Genomic DNA, 21,119 nt, shown 5'->3' on the forward strand with positions numbered 1-21,119 from the left:
AAAAGGAAAAATTAATCAACTGCTCCCTTCATCCCTAATTATGAAAGATCTTCTAGAACATTTTTTTATGGTCATTAGTATATTTTTTAATAAATAAACCATTATACATTTATTAAATTGAAAAGAAAAAAAGATAAGTAATCTCATCAATTTACCTTAAAAAAATTCATTTTTTATTTATAATAATTAAGAATAAAATTAAAATGTTATTGTGCTTTTAATTAAATAATCAACTTTTATCGATTTACATGATTTGATTAAAAATATTTTATATATAGAAACGGAAAAAGTATTTTGTTATAAGTCTCTCTTATAAGAGAGCTTCATAAGTGACTGTGATTTATGAATGTAAAGGTCCATCTTTCTTAATGCATTAATTTTGTTAGGATGAGCTCTCCTTTCTTAAACATGCTTTTCAAACACACAAGAAACTAAATTAATTTATATATATATATATATATATATATGTTTATTGAACTTTAAGACTATTAGATATATAATAGTCTCACATCAAGTGATAAGAAAATTAATCACAATAATATAAGTGTTTAGTGAATCTTTTGAAATAATTTAAGGTTATGTTTGGATGGGTAATTTGAAACAAAAATTTAGATTTTTAAATCTCATATTTGAAATTTATAAATTTTATATTTTTTGTTTGGATAATATAAAAATTTTAAATTATAATATTAAAATTTTTTTGTTTGAATCTTAAGTAAAATTTTAAATTTTAAATTTTATGTTTGAATTTAAAGGCAACTTCAACGACGTCGACAGTTCAGTCCTAATCAAGGTTGATGGTCCGATCTTGATCAGGGATGCCGGCCTAATCTCAATTGACATCGATTATCAAACTCTAGTCTCGATCGGCAACAACAGCCTGGTCTTAGTCAATATTGGCGATCCTATCCCTATTAGGGTAGGTGTTTCGATCTAGGTTGAAGTTAGCAATCTAGCTTCGATTAGCTCTAATGATCCAATCCTTATTGGTGGTTGTGGTCTGATAGCAATTGGAGTCAAAAGTTAGACACTAATCATTAGTGACAGTCTAGTCATAGTCGATGTTGATAGTTTGGTCATTAATAATAGATGGTGAATGTTCGATAACGTTTAGCGTTGACAGTCCAATCCTAGTCAATAATGGCAGTCCGGTCTTAGGTGATGGCAACAAATAGGCCTCGAACGATGTGCAGGAGTCAAATAATGCTAACTGATTAGCACGGGATGGCCATAGTAGTCCAAGGGTTGTGGATTGATCCTATATGACAACACTAGGTCATTCTCGATTAGCAATAGTGTTTGGCATTGGACGATGAAAGCAAATAGATCGCAAATGGTGATCACAAACCAATATCAGACGGCTACGATAGTGATAGACCGACATCGTTAGAGGTGACAAACCAATGCCAAACAGTAGTAGCAAATTAACATGAGATGACAGTAATAGATGGACAACAGATGACTACGGCGGTGGTGGCGAACCACCACCAGGTGGCAACAAAGGGCTATTAAAAGTGAATTAAAATTTAAAATTCCTAATATGTTACAAAAATTTGAAATTACAAAAACTACAGTTAAACATGGGACCACATTCAAATCCATAAATTTTCATGGATCTAAACAATATATTTGACTTAAATCTAAATTCAAATTCATATCCATCTAAATGTAATATAAACTATTTTGATACTTCCTCCGATTATTATTATAAAATACTTTCAATCGTTTCACACATATTAAAAAAATTATTTTTTCTTGATATAATAAAAAAAGTGAGATGTATTCAGTTTTACCTTTGTTTTTAAATAATAATACAACCACATTAAATACCTTTACCCTAATTAAGAAGAGATAAAATTAAAAAAAGTAATTTAATTATTACAAGATGTCCTATATTTTGAATAAAAAATTACTTCTAGAATGTATTTTACAAATAAGATCAAATGGAGTATATGTGACAAGCCTTTAGGTATAATTAACTCAACTATACAAGGGTGTGGTTAGCCATGATTCATGAATCACCAATCCATCACATTTGCATTTAGTGCTTATTACACCCGAGCGCTTATCATTATGTGGCCAAATCGTGGCCTTTCATTTTAACCTTAAATAATTTCAACCGTTCATTTTAAATTAATTTTTAAATATTTTAAATATTATATTTATTAATATAAAAATTATAAAAAAATCTTGATATTAAATCTGGGCCATCTTTTGTATTCATTCAAGAATGAGAACTATGATACTCATAATATTTGATAAGATCTAGACCATCTAAATTTAATTTTTTATATTTTTAATTACTTTATCAAAATAATTTTTTAAAAAATAAAAAAATTAATCAATTTGTTTATTATCAATCTAGCCAGTACAGATTTAATTTAAAAAGTCTAATTTAAAATTTTTTATAATTTTTATATTTTGACTATCTAAAAGTATTTTGAACAGTTCAGTTATAATCTAAATAACTCAATTTAATATTAAATTTTATTTTTTTTTACACATATAAATATACTCTAGACAATCCAATTTTGATATCAAGATTTTTTATTATTTTTATATTAATAAATATAATATTTAAAATATTTAAAAATTTATTTAAAATGAATGATTGAAATCACTTCAAACTGAAATGAAATGCCACGTAATGATAAGCACTTAATGCTCATCACACTAATAAGCACCAAATACAAACACCCTCCATCATGAACTTTTCAAAGTATGTTTTTAAGGAAAAGTAACAATAAAACCCCTTCAAATTATATAAATAATTATTTAATCTCTCAAAATATCATAATATCAATAAAATTTTTAAAAATCTTTGTCAATAACTTACTTAAAAAAAAAACATTTTACTCTCACTAAAAATAAGAAGACCCAATTATAACTTTTATTTTATAAATTATAAATTCAATAAAAAATCATAACTTATTAAATATAATTTTTATTATTAAAAAATAAATTCCAATCACAATTTTTATTTAAAAAATAATTTTCATTCTGTATATTACAAAAATTGAACGAAAACTCATAATTTATGAAATATAATTTTTATTATTAAAAAATAAACCCTCAAAGTAACAAACTTCATGTACAACTTTTATTTAAAAAATTATAACTTTTTTAAAAAAATTATAATGATTAAACAGAAAATCATAATTTATCAATAAAGATATAATCATTTGGTCCTTAAAAAAATTATTGACAAAAAAAATCTCCAAAAACTTCATTAATATTATAATATTTCAAAAAATCAAATTATTATTTACATATCTCAAAGAAATTTTATTATCATTTTAACTATTTTTAAACTAAAATATACCAACTCTTTAAAATTAAGATTAAGATTTTTATTTTTATTTTTTTGTTCCATCGGATACCTTGGTGGGGACACTTCAAATGTTCTGCGCCACTACGGTAAAATCGCTTTCAACAACTTTCTCGTAGTTATTGTAGCTACAACGATAATGAATGATGCTAAATAGTTCACTTCTAGTTCAACAAATGCTATAAACTCTAACCCTTACCAGCTAAATAAGATGTATGCTACCCACGTTGTTTATACCACAACCCTCAACTGCGCAAATGGACATGCAGCAGATGGCTGATACAAAGCGTAAACACCAACGGCCCATCCAATCCAGGTATCCAATAAATCGTTGGCAACATCAACAGATGGTTGCAGCCGTCAACGTCTCCTGGACTGCCTTGTAGCACTGCAGACTGCAAAGAGGAAGCTTGGACTTTGAATCCCGATACTTGTACGGGTTGGCGCAAGATGGACCCGCGCATTTCTCACGCGGAGGTGGATAACTGAAACAATTACCAAATGATATTATCATTTAGAGGATGTTTCCAATGAACTTGGACAGATGAGAATCTCCATCTCCTCGCCAACATTGGTTGCCAAAATCATGGAAAATTCATTCAAATTAGCTAAAGGATTGGTACCTGGAGGGTTTGGAGCTGAAAATGCTTGGCAGGCCCATCTCCTCAGGAAAAGTAACAAGCGTTCCAGCAGGACCCATCACATATCTGATGGTGTTTGATGCGAGCATCTGCGCATTAGCTGCCTTCTCCTGCAAAGAATCAATACAACGAAAATTGAAGCTGCATAGAAAATTAAAGTAGTGAGTAAAGATCCATTACTGCTGCCAAACCTGTGCCAGTTCTTCTTGGCGTTTCTTCATTTTCTCTTCCCGTTTCTTCCTGCTGGAGTCTTGACCAAGTATTTTTCTGATAGCTTCAGCCTACAAAATGAATTCACATGAGCATTTATATTTTCTTGATATCAACCATAACAGAAAGTTAACAGTACTTTGGACGGATTAGAACAAACCTCAGATTCCCTAGCAGCCTTCTCAACTTGCATTCTACGCCTCTGGGCAGCCTCAGCTTTCTTTAGTTGCTGCTCCACCTCTGAAAGCTTTTCTTTTTGCTCTGCATTTGCAGAATAGCAACATGAATAAAGCTGAATAGTATAAAACAACAAAATGACATGAAGGCAAACAACACCAAACGCAAGACAACTTCTCACTTCTAGGTGGAGCAGGTGGTAATCCATTAGGAAACTCAATTAAACTTGCACCGTATACAGATGCATCTTTGCTTGATTGAAGAGCCCTTTGGCGTGTAGTGAGAGTCATTTCCCTCTTACTATCCATCAACACATCAACAGATTCCTTCTTCTGCTTTCTCTTTTTCTTGTGCTCAGGCTCAACATCAGACCCAGAATCCTCATCTTCCTCATAATCCGTATCTTCGTACATTCTATCCGATGTGGACTTGCTTTTACCATCTTTGACTGACCTTGATGAGGCAGTAGTTTCCATATCAGAGACACTAGACAATTTTCGATGTTTCTTGCTTACTTCTTCTTCATCTCTATACACTGCAGAAACTTTTGTCGTTTTGAGCTTTTCCAAATAGCGAATCTCGTCGTCGTCGTCATCACCACCGAATTCACCATCCAACACACGCCTCTTTGGTACTCGCTTGCTCTTACGAATTGGTTCAGTCTTGTCACCTTGCTTACTGGACGTGTTCTTTCCTGACATCTTCCCTATCATAGAATCCACCTTTCCAACACCAAACCCTTCCCTTGAGAAATTCTTCCATGGAATGCCTTGTAGGCCACTCCTCTTATCTGAAGGGGACTGGTTATCATCTGAATTTCCCTGCAATAGCAGAATTTAAGAGATAGAACAGCGTGCTATAAATAATAAGAAACCAAGACACCAGATACCGTTCCATAAAAGCAAGATTTAAATACTTAATTGAATTGGTAAGTCCACATAGTTAGCCAAGATAAGGCGCGCTCAGCTTTTCTTTTCTTTTCTTTTCTTTTTTTTTTTTGGTTTTGCCTGAAGATAAGATGTGCTCGGTTTAAACTTTAAATACTCAATTGACTGGTTCTGTAGAAGCTAGAGACCCAGTTAGGAACACCCATGCAAGGTAGAAATGCTAAGGAGTAAGCTAGAGTCAAGAATGATGACTGAAACTATAATCATTTCCAAGTGTGAAATACCTGTTGCTTTGGGCGTGGTCTGTAGACATCTGACAATTGGGAGCTCTTTGCAGTGGTGCCACTGCTTGATGAACCATTAGGAGTAGAGTTAGCTTGGATCATACACATTACACCACCAACCCTGAGTTTAACCTTTTTGACCCTGTTATCATTCTCCGAGCCATCCTGAAAAGCTCCTGGTTGCCCCAAGTTCATACTATATATATCTGCACCTCTTGATTCTGATTCAAAGCTATCCTTTGATTTGCTAGAGCCTTTCCAGTTAGCAGGAGCAAGGACACCCTCGCTACGCCGCTTGTTATATAAAACATGTCCAGGTTCATTATTGAAAAACAAATGGAATTCTCCATCCGTTCTACTCTTCTTCCAGAGTTTATCATCTTCAGCTGCAGCAGCAGAGGGGACACTGGAAACATAATGGTTGAGATTAAATTCTTTTCTCTTAGGATTATTATCACAACCACTATTCTCATCACTAGAGGCCTTGCTTGCATCATCTGAAGGTGTTGATGATAAGGGAGATGGGCCATCAGAAATGGGCTGTGAATCTGGCCGAGGCCGGCGAGAAGTTTGACTGCGTTTCTTCCTTGCTGCACTGCCAAGGCCATCAAATCGGGTACCACCTAAATCTTCCATTAATTAATTGTTTCTACGGCACAGCTTCACTGGTACTCTTTCAGCTACCACCGAGATGACAAAATAGACACAAACATCTGGTAATTATCAAAATTTCTGCTGCAACAGAATAAAAATAAACCATCAGTAACCACATTAGCAATTCTTGAGAGATGACTAGAGTGAAGTTATCACCCAAGCTTCGTAACAAATTACTCTACTTAAGACATAGCATCCACATACACTGTCTAATACGTTGTCTTTTCTTTGTCATTGTGAAGTTATCTTGGAAGGAGTGTACCTTTAAATTGCAAAGAAAAGCATGGAACTAGAAGAACTGAATAAGCTATGCCAACATTGGCATGGTGCTCCAAAAATCACCACAGGATAAGCCGCAATAGCTAAAACAAAATCCAGGCAGATTAAAAGGAAATTGGAGAGGATTTTAATCGTAAATTTGTAATGTAAGGTGCAATCAGGTATCCAATCAACGGAAAGAGGCACCAAGAGAAAAAAAACCTAGAATTCAACGAAGTGGCGCCGAAATCCATGGCCACGAAACATAGAAATCTATTTCGAAAAATAAATAAAAACTAATTAAGCAACAATAACTGAATTCAAAAACATGCTAAACCTAGAGTAAACAGACTAACGTCTTCGCAAAACCAAACATTAGATGAGTGAACGGCTCCCTCATTCGGTCATGGTGATAGCTCGTCAATCAAAAATAAAATGAACATGAAAAAGGCATCCATCGTAAGCTGCATAGTAAACAATGGACATCTATACACCAACGAATTATATCCTTTGCCAAAACCAACCAAACGTAACAACGAGAGCGATTCGATTACCTCTGATGTCGAATAGAATTCCAGAAACAGACCGTCCGTCGAAGATCAGGATCGCAAAAACGTTGCGATAAAGACGACGACGGAAACGGAAGAACGCTAGAAACAGCCAACCCTGAAGCAATTGACTGGGCTGCGCGTGAGAAAATATGACGGATTCGCGTCTGTTGGTGGTAGAGAGGGCAAAAGGAAAGGCGATATATGAGATAGAGTTGGATTTGGGGTTTAGGGTTGGAACAATTTGATGACAGAAATGAGAACAGATGAGAGAGAAAGAAGGCGCTGCTGGTTGGAAGCGAGAGATGACTAATGATCTTTTTGTTCGCCATTTTTTGTTTGATGGGGTCACCCGACTCGACTCGGGCTCGCTCGCCGATCTTAACTCGCTCCTCTTTCTCTGTCTATCTCTTTCCCTCTCTCTGCCCCCGCTCTCTTTCCTTTTATTTTCTCTCGCCTTCTATCTACACACGGTCTTGCTGCAAATGTTCGCGCAAGTAAAAGAAATGCACGCCTTGTCGCGTATATTGGACATTCTTCTCTTGATGGTTCATCTCTTTCGGGACACGCGTCACATCCTTACACGCTACAGTTCGTCCAATTTGGATCCTGGACAGTGAAAACGCTGAAATGCCTTGTGGGTGACGTACCGTTTCGTCGTTCTTTTTCCCCCCACGTTTTTTGAAGGCCTGAATTTTCATCAATCTTTTTTTTTTTTGATGACGTGAATTTTCATCATTCTGGAGTCTGAAGTTCTTTACTTCTGTTCTTCCTCAACACTTCGCACATTTGACCAAATAATAGTATTTACACAAATTCTGTCCATTTATTCAGTTCTCGATTAAAAAAATAATTTTGCTCTGCCTTTTTATCAATAACGAAAACCTTTAAAAAAAATGGGGATAAAAATGTAGGCCTCGGAGCTTAAGATACAAAAACTCTCACTTTCCTTATCCCTGCTACTCTAAACTGGTCAGTTACTCTCCAAATTTATTTATCCTTAAAATATTTTCCCCAATTTAACTGAGAAATTTATTTGGAGCATAATTTAACTTAGATTTTTTCAAAATTTTATACATTCTTTTAAAAAATGCCCTATGTCATGTGGCTATACAATGCATTATTATTGATTCAAACAAATATATTTATGATTTATCTCGTACCGTTAATTTGAAAATTCAGATTAAAACTTTGATAGCTTTAATATCACTTTTAAAATTCGAACGAAAGATAGTAATTTTAATTTTTTTTTTTTAATGCAGTGGCAGACTATTTTAATATTTTTAAAGTGCAACGCGTGCATCCTAGCGACTTAACTCACAGTCACCCGCAAGCTTGTCAGACTATGTATGGTACAAAATGCACGTAATTTGTTTTTTAGTTAGATTCATATAATTACGCGTAATAATATAATTTAAAAAAGAACTTAAATTTTAAAATTTCAAAATAACACTTGATTATCCAATGAGGGATGAAATGTAATTAAATTTCATTGCAGCGTCACTGCTTGCTTGTGAAAGCTGTAGTTTTTCTTTTTGAAAAAAAAAAAAAAAAAACCCTCAACTGTGTGCAACACGAAATTATATAGTCCACGATTAAAACTGATGTATTGCGTCGCATGTGTCTGGTCTTTCCAGAACAACAAATATAAAAGGATGATAAGAAACAACACAGACGAGTGACAACAAAAAAGACTCATTGACGGTGCAGGTCCCGAGCATGTGCAGGCTCCTCAATCAATAAGGCGAGGTTTCGCCGGAAAGATGCATGAGGATGGCCAAGCAATTACCACCCAGCTGGAACAGAGTCTTGGAATCCTCCGGGAAGGGAATGGACCCTCCGCCCTCCTTGAAAGCATCTTCACATGCCTGTTGGTACGACAGCACCGCCGCAAACTTCATCCAGGCACCGTACACGTCGTTCTGCTTGATGGAATCCAAACAGTCATTTATAGTATCCACAATCGATGAGTACTGGTCCGCGCATATGTCTAGTGACGCTTTCTCGTCTTTAGTAGTTTCTGGCTTGGCGTGCAGCGTCTTGATAGTATTAGAGACCTTCACAGTGATGTTCATGGTCGCCCCCATTTCGGCCTTAAGGGCCACCACGGGGTCAAGTGCGCCCTGGATGAATGGCGCGATGGTGTCCACGCACAGAGTTGGCGACTCTGCGTCTTGGCACAGCGCCACTAGCTGAGCGTTGTGTTTTGACGCCACTGTGTCAACTGCGTTGCCAGCGAGGTCGAGGACTTGCTTGTCGGAGGGAGATGGAGCTGGGGCTGCCGACGGGAGCTCTCCCAACAGTTTGTTGCGATGAGAGGGAACGGCATCATTGCCGGAAAGGAGCGAGCAACAGATCAGGGGAACCACGAGGATTATTTTTCTGCTAAGCGCCATTGTCTCTATCTCTTTTATTAGAATATTATGTTCAAGAGCAGAGACAAAGGTTGGAAAGCCTCGCTACTCCGATGCCTTTATATGGGAAAATACACCTGTGAAAAGTTTACTGAAAATAGTGACTGATTCTTGTTTCTCTGATATAAATTTAGCACTTCAAAACAAAAATGGTGGGTTCGTGGTTCCCATCTTGTCCATGGTTTTCGTTCCAGTGCAATTCACCGCCATGTTCGGAGACTGAGGTCTTGACACGATCAAGTTAATGGGATGATGTGACCTTTTAAACTATGCCCCTAGTCATTTTGCAATTCTCGCCTTTCTTCGTTCAATGCAGAGTAATACAACAAACGAGGCAGAAAGCCCTGGACAAACAAAACAGATGCGGTGAAAATAGGGGTCAACACCCAGGGCTATTATTACGTTAGGACACAATGCAAATTCCAATATCTATTTTGAACCCATGCTTCTTGCCGAAATTAATAACAACATTGTCTTTTTTGCTTGCAAGAACGCAATGGTGTCATCAGTACGCATTAAATGAGTGATCCTCGTGAATTTCTTGCGGTGCTGGTTTCTCTTGAGTATACGAAATTAAAGACGACAAGTGGACAGTGTGTTGCACCGACACGCCATCAGACCAAAAGTGCAAGTCCCCTCGGAGATGATTACTGTCACACTCAGCGAATGCGCTGATACAACAAAATTACTCTATGTTTACATATACATACTCTGTTCAGTCCTATTAATAAGACTTATTCTCATGATACTCAGGGCAAGATATTTTACAAAAATTAATAGAATTCTCATGACCCAATTTTAAAAATATTATGTTCACTAGTCTCACCATTTATCTCATCTCAACATGATTAATGATAATTTTGAAAAATTAAAAAAATGGACACTTGACCATTTGAAACTAATTTTATTAATCTATATAAAGCAGCCTGCGAATCCTTACAATTGTTTGGCGAAAAAAAGGGTATCGTAAGACATGCTAAAAATGTAGAGTCTCAAAAAGATAGAAGAATTTGATTTTTAATTAAGTGCGAGGAACCTAAGCTCTATCACTACAGTTCATCTGGATGTAAAAATGTGGTGTAAAGAAAATTAATGTAAATATAAAAAGCAAAATTTTTTAAACAAAGAAAGAGGTGGTGGGTTATGTCGGCTATACAATAGAAAAGTAAAAATTATAATTACATGATAAAAGAAAAAATAAAGCAGTAGACGGAAAGTCTAAAAATTTGACCAATAGTTTGTTAATGATGATGATCCTTCTTTGATGAGAGAGGGCTTCTCCATTCACAGATGATCCTGGTTTAGTGCTCAAGTCTCATGATCACCATTTTTCTTAAATTTAAAAAGTACTTACTCTATTGTAGCCAATTTTCCAACTTCCATAATTCAAGCATCATAGATGGAGTGTGGAGATAGTGGCTCAAATCCAATTTTTACATAGTGGCTAAAGCTTATGAATAATTATTTTTAATTATTTTAAGATTGATTAAGTTGAGTTAAGACTGAGTTTTCAAATTCATAAATTGAGTTGAAATAATAATATAAATTAGAGGAAGTATAATTAAATTATGTCAAAGATCAAGTCTACAAGATTAAGCATATTCTCCCACAACATGGCTTAAAAAAGTCAATTATCTTGACTGCCTGCCAGCGTAAAAATAAAAAATGACATAAAGTACATCTTAAGAATAACAGCCTTTCTCGTGCATGATCATCATCGCTGCTCTGTAACTGGGGGACAAAACGGGCCTTGCCATTGGTTCCCTGACTATTAAAGTACTGGGCTCAGGCCCAACATCTTGCCTCTCAGTCCCAGTTCGAATACAGCCGCCTACCCAAATAATCAAATCAAGCTCGATCCGCCGTCGATCGTCAACTGCCCCTTTTCTGCAGTCGGCCACCGTCGTTCCCAAAACAAGGCGCAAGCGTAACCTTTCACTGTATTCAAAGACAGGAGCGCCCTGGCTATTGCTCTCAAACTCCGGTCTTGTTAAAGTGATTTCCCTAAATTCTATATTTCCCTGTCTGCGCGAGCTCTTTCTGCTGCCTGCGGGCTCTGTTAGGGTTTGTGATATCTATTTGCGCGAGCAGGTATTGGATACCCTTCAACACCGAGGCATGTCGAAGCGGAAGTTCGGGTTCGAAGGCTTTGGCATCAACCGCCAATCGACCTATAATTTTGAGAGATCTCAAGCTCCTCAGCGACTGTATGTTCCTCCTTCATCACGTCACGGGCATGACAATTACGAGGATACTGACCTTGACAACATCGAATATGACGATAATGATGCTCCCAAAGACGGAAACAATGGTAATGACAGCAACAACAACGATATTGATCCCTTGGATGCTTTTATGGAAGGGATTCACGAGGAAATGAGAGCCGCGCCGCCTCCACAGCCGAAGGAAAAGGCAGAGGACAGGTATAGAGATGATGATGAGGACGACCCGATGGAGAGTTTCTTGAGGGCGAAGAAGGACGTAGGGTTGACCCTGGCGTCCGAGGCTCTGCACGCTGGATATGACTCCGATGAGGAGGTTTATGCAGCTGCGAAAGCTGTAGACGCGGGAATGGTAGAGTATGACTCTGATGACAACCCCATTCTTCTTGACAAGAAGAAAATTGAGCCCATTCCTGCTCTGGATCACAGTTCGATTGAGTACGAGCCCTTTAACAAGGATTTTTACGAGGAGAAACCTTCAATATCAGGTAATTGAACAACACTTATTTTGTGTGGCCAAAACTTGTGATTGGATTTGAGGTCAGTTCCTTGAGTTAACGTTCGCGCATATCGTTTGTTGTCATCCTTGAATTGAATTTCTGCATGTCACTTTTCGTTTGGGGTTTGAAATTTTTCTCCATTTACACATCAATCCAGTTATTGGCTACATGGAGGCTTTTGAAATAAAGGATGGCTTAGCTTAAGTACAATTATTGCTTCCTTCATATTTATCGCCCCCATTTGAATTTATATGCGTTAACTGGAGTTGGAACCGCCGATGACTCTGTTGTTAACCTACTCTAGGTATGAGCGAGCAAGATGTTTCTGAATACAGGAAGAGTTTGGCCATTCGTATATCAGGTTTTGATGTTCCGAGGCCAGTTAAGACATTTGAAGACTGTGGTTTCTCTCCACAACTTATGAATGCCATAAAGAAGCAAGGCTATGAGAAGCCAACATCAATACAATGCCAAGCTTTACCAGTTGTGCTTTCTGGCCGGGATATAATTGGTATAGCAAAAACTGGTTCTGGTAAAACTGCTGCCTTTGTCCTTCCTATGATTGTACATATCATGGACCAACCTGAACTTCAGAAGGATGAAGGTCCAATAGGAGTAATCTGTGCTCCCACTAGAGAACTGGCGCATCAGATATATTTGGAGGCCAAGAAATTTGCGAAACCCTATGGGTTACGCGTCTCTGCTGTCTATGGTGGAATGTCAAAACTTGATCAGTTCAAAGAACTCAAGGCAGGCTGTGAGATAGTTGTTGCTACCCCTGGCAGATTGATAGACATGCTGAAAATGAAGGCACTTACGATGATGAGAGCAACTTGCTTGGTGCTTGATGAGGCTGATCGGATGTTTGACCTTGGATTTGAGCCACAAGTAAGGTCCATCGTTGGTCAGATCAGGCCTGATCGCCAAACTTTACTTTTCTCTGCGACAATGCCCCGTAAAGTTGAGAAGTTGGCCAGGGAAATTCTTAGTGATCCTGTTAGAGTGACAGTTGGGGAGGTTGGAATGGCAAATGAAGACATTACTCAAGTTGTTCAAGTGATTTCTTCTGATACAGAGAAATTGCCATGGCTTCTTGAGAAGCTGTCTGGAATGATTGATGAAGGTGATGTCTTAATATTTGCTTCCAAAAAGGCTGCTGTGGATGAAATTGAATCACAACTGGCACAAAGAGGCTTTAAAGCGGCAGCTCTGCATGGTGATAAAGATCAAGCTTCTCGAATGGATATCTTACAGAAGTTTAAATCTGGTGTATACCATGTTCTTATTGCAACTGATGTTGCTGCTCGTGGTCTTGACATCAAATCAATTAAATCTGTGGTAAACTTTGATATTGCAAAAGATATGGATATGCATGTACATCGCATTGGTAGAACAGGTCGTGCTGGTGACAAGGATGGGGTTGCATACACTCTTATAACTCAGAAAGAAGCACGTTTTGCTGGTGAGCTGGTTAATAGCTTAATAGCAGCTGGTCAGAATGTGTCCATGGAGTTGATGGATCTTGCTATGAAGGTAATTTTTTTTCATTGGTAATGTTATTTAGTTTTATGAATTTTCATTGACATCTATGGAACTGACCTCATGCTTGCAGGCACACTATTTAAATATATGTTGTGGTTCATATTATTGTGGGCTTTGTAGAGTCTCATGTCTGACATTTCTTTTATATCTGGGTTAGAGATTGGTTTGCTTGTGTTTTTAGTAGCGTTTTGAGTGTACCGTTCATGATCTACCATTTATTGTGTGTATGATAATGCCACATTTGCGTGCCACAAATTGTCATGATTGATTTATGTAGTTTTCTTGACTGTATCCTAGACTTGAAGTAGTGCCAGTCATGATAGGTCTTGAGGAACCGGTGTAAAGATACCACATTATGGTTTGATGCATCAATAGGCCCGTTACACGTGAGGCTAGACTCTTTTAATGGTTTCAGATGTAAGCTTAGATTGTAATGCTTCTTATTGCATTTGCACAAGTATTATTGAAAATGAAAGGATTTTGGCAGGGTTAGCTTTGTTGTAGAATGGGCTACATCAGGGATCATCTCTGAGTCCTTATTTGTTCAACTTGATTTTAAATGTTTTGACGGAACATATTCAAGAGGAAATCCCGAAATGTATGCTCTTCGCGGATGATATAGTTCTTATAGCAGAGACAAGAGAAGAGGTTAATTGCAAACTTGAGTTATGGAGGAGGACATTGGAGTCGAAAGGTTTTCGTCTGAGTAGAAGTAAGACGGAATATTTATATTGTAAATTTGATAAAGGACTATTCGAAAATAATTTGGAAGTGAAATTGGGAGATCAAATTATACCTCAAGTGGAAAAGTTTAGATATTTGGGAGCCATTATCCAAAATGATGGCGAAATCAGTGGAGATATTTCACATAGAATTCAAGCTGGGTGGTTTAATTGGAGAAAAGCTAAAGGAGTTATTTGTGACCGTAAGGTGCCTAATAAACTTAAAGGAAAGTTTTATCGTACTGCTATCAGACCGGCAATGTTATATAGTAGTGAATGCTGGGCTCTAACGGGACAGCAAGAGCATAAAGTTGGAGTAGCAGAGATGAGAATGTTACGATGGATGTGCGGACATACACGTAAAGATAAAATTCGAAATGAGCACATACGTGAAAAAGTGAGGGTGGCACCTATTGAGGAAAAAATGGTTGAAAATCGGTTGAGATGGTTTGGGCATGTACAAAGAAGACCAAGGGAGGCACCAGTGAGAAGAGTGGAACATATAACTTTGAGTCCGATTAAGAAAGGTAGAGGAAGGCCTAAGAGAACACTCTTGGAAGTTGTTGAACGTGATCTCTTAATTAATAATATTTCTAAAAGCTTAATAAATGATAGAGCACAATGGCGTCTTGCAATCCATATAGCCGACCCCACCTAGTGGGATAAAGGCTTGTTGTTGTTGTTGTTGTTGTTGTTGTAGCTTTGTTGTAGAATGTTGAGTGATTGAAGTTTCTAAATGAGGCCATGCAATTTGGCAAGACTTGGGAAGGATAAGATTGTGGAGAGTGTATGAATTATCGTTTCAAATTTGAGCTAGAGGACAAGAGTTTACCATTAAGAAATAATATTGGGACGAGCATATCAGTACAAGTAGTTGCTCTATGGTGCTCCCTTTTTTGTGTACGCTAGAGTTGTAAATTAAATCACAAGTAATCAAATCAATGTTTGATATCAATTTTTGGCTACTTTAGCTTTGTTATATCAGCAATTTAAATTGCCATTTCCAATCCATTAAAGATTTTAGCTTATTAGAGGTAAAGAGTTTGATGGGGAAGAGTATATACATAGTTGATTGTTCCCAACTTCCATTAGACCTCAAGCTTATTTCAAATGAAAGGCTAGTCTGTGACACTCGCTGTGTCTTCTGTTGGTGGTTTCACAAGCTCTTCATTGATCTTAAGTATGCTATTTGCAATCATGTAATTATTATGATTGGCTTGTGCATGCTGGTGATTTGATGTGCATGCTTGTCAATCTGGGTGCTGTTGGGATTTGGTGCTTGGATGTTTTGAAGAGCATTTTGTGCCCTGGCGCTTGTTTTGTGATTTGCTTTTATTAATTTACCATAGAGTACCGTTATCAATGCAGCCGCATGACTGCCATACCATCACGGCATGGAAAAAGGTCAAGGGATTTCCATTGTGTGGTGACCTTTATATTAACTCTTGATCTTGAATGGATGTCAATATTTTCTTAGTAGCGTGCAAGCTATTTTTTGCTTTTTTGTTTTTTTATTGCCATCTGGGTGTCTATCAAACAAGACCTTGTCACTCGGCGGTAGCTTTAGACGATAAGGATGAGATGGGGCATGGATAGTGTCCAGGATTCAAATGCTCCATTTGTCCCCCCCCCCCCCCCAAAAAAAAAAAAAATGAGACCTTTGGCAGACCTTTTGCTGTAGGTATGCATTATGTGTGGGCTTTTACCTATGATATATTCTACAGCAAAAAAGGTCAATATTAATTATGTAATTTTTTAAAGGTTGTCATGCATATTCATGGTGGAGGTGTGGTGGTTTTGTGGCTTCCTGTTATTTGTCGCTGCATACCATTTACAGCACTGTCTTAGTGGATATATTCTCCCAACTGCAAACTCTTCTCTTTTCTTTGAATAGAAGTTTCTTTATTTTGTGAAAGAATGGAAGAAATTTAAATGATTGGTAAACCATTACTTGTATGTTTATCCGCATCATTGCATGCCGTTCCAAATAATGCTAATTGTCTTAACACTTTCTTACTGTCATATTGATTCATTTAAGATGCTAAAAGCTTTAGATTTAACACATGGTCTTGAATTAGTTAATGATGTTTATCTTGTAAATCATTAGGATGGGAGATTCAGGTCCAAACGTGATGCAAGAAAAGGAGGTATGACTTTATAAGATGATGTATTATGCTTTATAAGATAATAAATGGTTTGCTCAAGATCAATTTCACGTGGCAGTAAACATTTGATGCACCTGTTATGAGCTGCACTATCTGTTTTTCTTTTTTAAAGCCCCCGAGCAGTAGAACTACTGATTTTGCCAATTTCTCTGCTGAGTAGTGATTAACACGTCTTGGGCAGGTGGGAGAAAAGGTAAGGGGAGGGGAGGGGGCGGTGGTAGAGGCGTGCGTGGAGTGGATTATGGCTTGGGTATTGGATACACTCCGGAGTCCAATAACCCTTCGCCTAGCACAACAAGTCGATCTGCCGCTGTAAACTCACTGCGGACAGGGATGATGGCACAATTTAGGAGCAACTTTGTTGCTGCTTCATCAAACTCTCAAAACGAATGCTTCAGTAACAGTACAAGTATGCCTGCTAATAAGAGACCCGCCCTCCCTGGCTTCATATCTGGTGGGTCAATTGGTGGCGGTGCAAATGCTAATCATCAGACTCCTGCTTCATCCAGACCTGCTGCTCCGGCTGTAAATGCCAGCATTCACAACTCTGGAGCTGACGCTGGCCAGAGGAATACCGACAGGTTTCTTTCTGATCGGAACTTAATTGCAGGCTAATTTTTATTTGGAGGACATTGGATTTGCTGATCAAGTTCTTTTCTTTTGCTGCAGCTCCAGGCCTAGAGAAAGGAGGAGGCCTTCAGGTTGGGACAGATAGTGTATTACTATTCAAGGACACCCTCACTGTCACGTGTGAATGTCTCTGTAGTCTAGGTCACGTCCTTCTATGATGCCTGTGTGTCATTAGTTTGCTACTTTCAAATAATTCATGACGAGTTTGTAAAATTTGTGCATGTAAAAATAGATCAGGATTTCAATAGTCAGTAACTAGTGGTATTGAAATTGAAATTAGGAAAAATGCATTATCTGCTAAATTAACGTTATATTACAGAATTATAGTAATATGGATCTTTGAACATAGCGGAATAGTTTTAAGGAAAAATTAATTATTTAATTCTTGTAATTTTAATTTAATTATAATTCAGTTTTTGAATTTTAATTTATTATAACTCAATTCTTAAAATCTTAATTGGATTGTAAATTAATTTTTGAATTTTATCTCTTGCAATTTAGTTTTTAAAATTTTAACCTCTTAAATACTAATTTTTATATTTAAAAAAATAAAATTATAAAGATTAAAAATATTTTAAAATTTATTATTAATATTTTAAATTATTAAATTATTTTTAATTTTTATAATTTTATTTTTTAAAATATAAAAACTAACATAAAAGAGGTTAAAATTTTAGAAATTAAATTGTAAGAGATAAAGTTTGAATATTGATTTTTAACTGAATTAAAATTTTAAAAATTGAGTTATAACGAATTAAAGTTGAGAAAGAAAGGTATAGTTAGGTCAAAATTATAAAGATTAAATAATTATTTTTTTATTTTCAATCTTTGGACTTGTATAACTAATTCTTATAACATGGCTTTAAATATTAATTTATTTTTTTCTAATTGAAAGTTTGTTAGTGCTTTGTAATTTGCATTATATTTTTATATAAAGTGAACACTAAAGTTCATCGTGTATTAAATTTAAAGATTATACCTTATTAAATGAAAAGAAAATTAATCTTTTAGTTTTTTAATTTTTAACTTACTTATAATTTAATTTTTTAACTCTTGACTTGTTTGTGATTTAATATTTTAATTTTTAATTTATTTATAATTTAATCTCTCAACTTTTATTAACTCTTTTTTTCATGTTAGCTTAAATCTTACATCAAAAAGTAAGAGAATGATATTTTAGAAAAAGATATGAGTATTTATTTAATCCTTCTTATTTGATAAGGACGATTTAAAAAAATTAAAAAGTAATGATTAAATTATAATTGGATCAAAGTTTGAGGGATCGAGTTATACTGAGTCATAATTGAGGAATTAAGTTGCAATAAATAATAATTGAGAGATTGAGTGATAAATAAGTTAAAAGTTAAAAGATTAAAAAATTAATTTTCTTTAAAATAAACTAGGACAATGTTAGGGGATTTAGAAAAACTGCAGTAATGAAATTCCTAAGAAGACCATTCCAATTTCCAAATTTACTTATAGGTAAGATTTCTACCCCATTGAGATTTTAGATGTAAACTTCATGATATCCAACAAGAGATTTTTGTAGTCTGCAAACTGTTTAGCCTTCTTCAAATGGAATCTAGCTGGTTTTGTGTGAACAAAGACCAGGGTTAAGTTGAAAAAAGCCCGGCTCGAAGTCTGCAAGATCTGTAATCCATCTGATGGAGTGGCCAAGATTTTCCAGAAGCATTATTTCCTTCTGAGATAGGATTTTTTTCAAGGAAATGAACATCATGGAAAATCAAGATCCTGCAAAGACGAAAATTTCTCGTTTCCCTTTACCCATCCTATTCTAGGTGTAGCTTCATTAAGCCTACTTGTTTACTTCGCTTCCAGTGAGATTATCCCCCCTCACCCCCCCCCCCAAAAAAAAAAAAAAAAACTTTTAGAGCACTTGCGAACTAGCCTTTCTCAAGAGAACTCAGCATCCATCGCTGTCCAATGTGAGCCCTCCAATTACTCGAATTTCAATTCCTTCATCCCATATCCCAACAGAAGTCTAGCTTTGACACTATCACCGGGGATTTTACCATGGGACTAAAGCTAACGTACAACATTTCGATGCCATGACTTCATCAATTTAAGTCGATTAGATGTAGACAGAGCAAAGACCTCGTCAACGTGCAATTTTTCATTGCTCTATAATAAAACCCTTAACTATTTTCTTTACTTTTATTGATTGTCGAAAAACACTTACGGAGAGTTTTTAATTTATTTATATATTAGCAAGTACACACTCTAGAAAATAAAAGTCAACATTGGACTTTTTGCCTAAAAATGAAGTTATGAGGAGCTCTTTACTGGAAGCCTAGCAATCCATCCTTGTTGGTCAATGAAAGTTTTATCCACGAATCGGCGAAGAGCGCTTCCACTCAAACGTTTCATCCAAGGCACTCGTTTTGACTTGTTCGAGCCGGGTCCCCAACATCCCTCCTCCACAAACGTCAGGTCTTGTCTGCAATCCACCTGATTTAGATTCTTATTTGAGAAAATTAATACTAAGAATAAGAAGAATCCAATCGGATGGATGGATGTCTTACACATTATTTTTACCCCTCCAAGGATCCCAACCTGCAGGCGAAACGACGTCGCCGAGATACGAATTGGCAATGATGACTCGAGAGTGTGACCTATAACCTCTCCCAAGGTTAGCCTTCGCCTTGCCATTCCCAGTTATGTTACAATTTTTGAAGACAAACGCACTTGGATCTTCTTCTGATTCCCTTCTGTGTGCAGTGAAAACACCACCCCTTCCTTTGGGAAGATCTGCCCCCACTGAAAAGAAGAGTGTGCATTCCTGCACTTGCACATGCAATATTCAACAACTCATCATTTCATTGCAGAAATTAAAAGGGGTCAAAGAATGCGTCGGTTTGAAACCTCGTAGATAGATTGGCCATTCCCATATATGAAATCAATAGCGCCTTGGATGAAGCACTTGTGAAAGTAATGGCGACCAGCATGGTCACTGAGGGTGTCTTGCACTCCCAGAAAAGCGCATTCAAAGAAAGCGCATTTGTCGCCCTCTATTCTTGCTGCTTCAGCTGGTGCCAGTCTCGCTTCACCGCCATCAAGCGGGTGGTTATGTGAATTCTGACAAAAATACACGCACCAACCAAGTGTTGCATACAAAGTATAAACGTGAACCGTCAAAAAATATATTAGTTGATTTATGAATACTTACCATGAAAGTAATGCCCTTTGCGACAATATTATCTGCTCTTGAAATCAAGGTAGGAGTAGTAAACGGTGTATCGTGGCCATTCCACTCCACAAAAGTTGACTTGCTGCCAGCTCCTTCTAGATATATGCAGCTTTGAAGTCCGGAGATTATGACCTGTTGTCTGCAACGAGCATAGAACAATTCGATTAGAATAGTGGGATGAACGAGTGTATAAAATCGAGGTATTGAAATCAATTTTCTTTATCAAAAATCTCTGTATAGATTTGTACCAAGAAAACACGAAGAAATGTTACCTGTAAACTCCAGGAAAAATCTTGATACGAATCCATCGAGTGTTTTGCGTTTTGTTAGAGACAGAGTCGATTGCGCTTTGAATGGTTTTGAACTGTGCTTTGCCTGATTGCCTAACTGTTATGGTTTTGAGAGGGCCTCTGCAATTGAAGGCTTTACCGACTTCGAAATGAAGTATCAGCAATGTAAAAACGAAAGAAAAGAAGCCTGACAGATTCATCTTATTTTCATCTGCTCTCTAATTCTGCTGGATCTTCCAGGAGGTATTGCAGGGTTTATATTAGAGATCAAATGCTTTTATGGTATAAAATCTTGTATTTTTAAGTCAATCGCATCGTTAAATGAGAGGTTGTTGATCGTAACTGTTTACAAGGCAAATCGCATTAAAACAACGGTAAAAACATACATTAACCCCGATGCATACATTTAGTCCTGTTTTAAAAGACAACTCTTTTAAAA

At 36.5% G+C, this 21,119-nt stretch overlaps 4 protein-coding genes across 7 annotated transcripts; 1 reads left to right on the top strand and 3 right to left on the bottom strand.

The window, feature by feature from the left end:
- Positions 1-3,400: 3,400 nt before the first annotated feature.
- On the bottom strand, positions 3,401-7,472 carry LOC129315257 (uncharacterized). 4 transcript variants are annotated; one of them, XM_054958870.1, is made up of 8 exons: positions 6,994-7,472; positions 6,444-6,543; positions 5,528-6,259; positions 4,538-5,177; positions 4,340-4,440; positions 4,161-4,250; positions 3,952-4,079; positions 3,401-3,813 (listed from the first exon to the last, which is right to left on the bottom strand). In XM_054958870.1, the coding sequence occupies exons 3-8, from the start codon at positions 6,161-6,163 to the stop codon at positions 3,669-3,671; spliced, it is 1,740 nt and encodes a 579-aa protein (XP_054814845.1). In that variant the 5' UTR covers positions 6,164-6,259; positions 6,444-6,543; positions 6,994-7,472; the 3' UTR covers positions 3,401-3,668. The 4 variants fall into 4 exon arrangements, with proteins under 4 accessions (XP_054814845.1, XP_054814837.1, XP_054814828.1 ...); XM_054958862.1 differs by having other exon boundaries at positions 5,528-6,262; XM_054958853.1 differs by lacking the exon at positions 6,444-6,543.
- Positions 7,473-8,567: 1,095 nt separating this feature from the next.
- LOC129301890 (uncharacterized) lies at positions 8,568-9,446 on the bottom strand. The gene has a single exon (XM_054940517.1). The coding sequence runs from the start codon at positions 9,381-9,383 to the stop codon at positions 8,724-8,726; it is 660 nt and encodes a 219-aa protein (XP_054796492.1). The 5' UTR covers positions 9,384-9,446; the 3' UTR covers positions 8,568-8,723.
- A 1,798-nt stretch (positions 9,447-11,244) lies between these two features.
- Positions 11,245-17,484, top strand: LOC129315993 (DEAD-box ATP-dependent RNA helicase 24). The gene is made up of 5 exons (XM_054960206.1): positions 11,245-12,111; positions 12,428-13,656; positions 16,495-16,534; positions 16,734-17,133; positions 17,222-17,484. The coding sequence occupies exons 1-5, from the start codon at positions 11,520-11,522 to the stop codon at positions 17,265-17,267; spliced, it is 2,307 nt and encodes a 768-aa protein (XP_054816181.1). The 5' UTR covers positions 11,245-11,519; the 3' UTR covers positions 17,268-17,484.
- Positions 17,485-19,192: 1,708 nt separating this feature from the next.
- Positions 19,193-20,901, bottom strand: LOC129302771 (probable pectinesterase 66). The gene is made up of 5 exons (XM_054941658.1): positions 20,663-20,901; positions 20,370-20,529; positions 20,066-20,278; positions 19,726-19,982; positions 19,193-19,640 (listed from the first exon to the last, which is right to left on the bottom strand). The coding sequence occupies exons 1-5, from the start codon at positions 20,878-20,880 to the stop codon at positions 19,469-19,471; spliced, it is 1,020 nt and encodes a 339-aa protein (XP_054797633.1). The 5' UTR covers positions 20,881-20,901; the 3' UTR covers positions 19,193-19,468.
- Positions 20,902-21,119: the final 218 nt, after the last annotated feature.

This window comes from Prosopis cineraria, unplaced genomic scaffold, assembly GCF_029017545.1.
Source record: "Prosopis cineraria cultivar Desert tree isolate PC_DT_omini unplaced genomic scaffold, ASM2901754v1 PC1, whole genome shotgun sequence".
Taxonomy (NCBI): Eukaryota; Viridiplantae; Streptophyta; class Magnoliopsida; order Fabales; family Fabaceae; genus Prosopis; species Prosopis cineraria.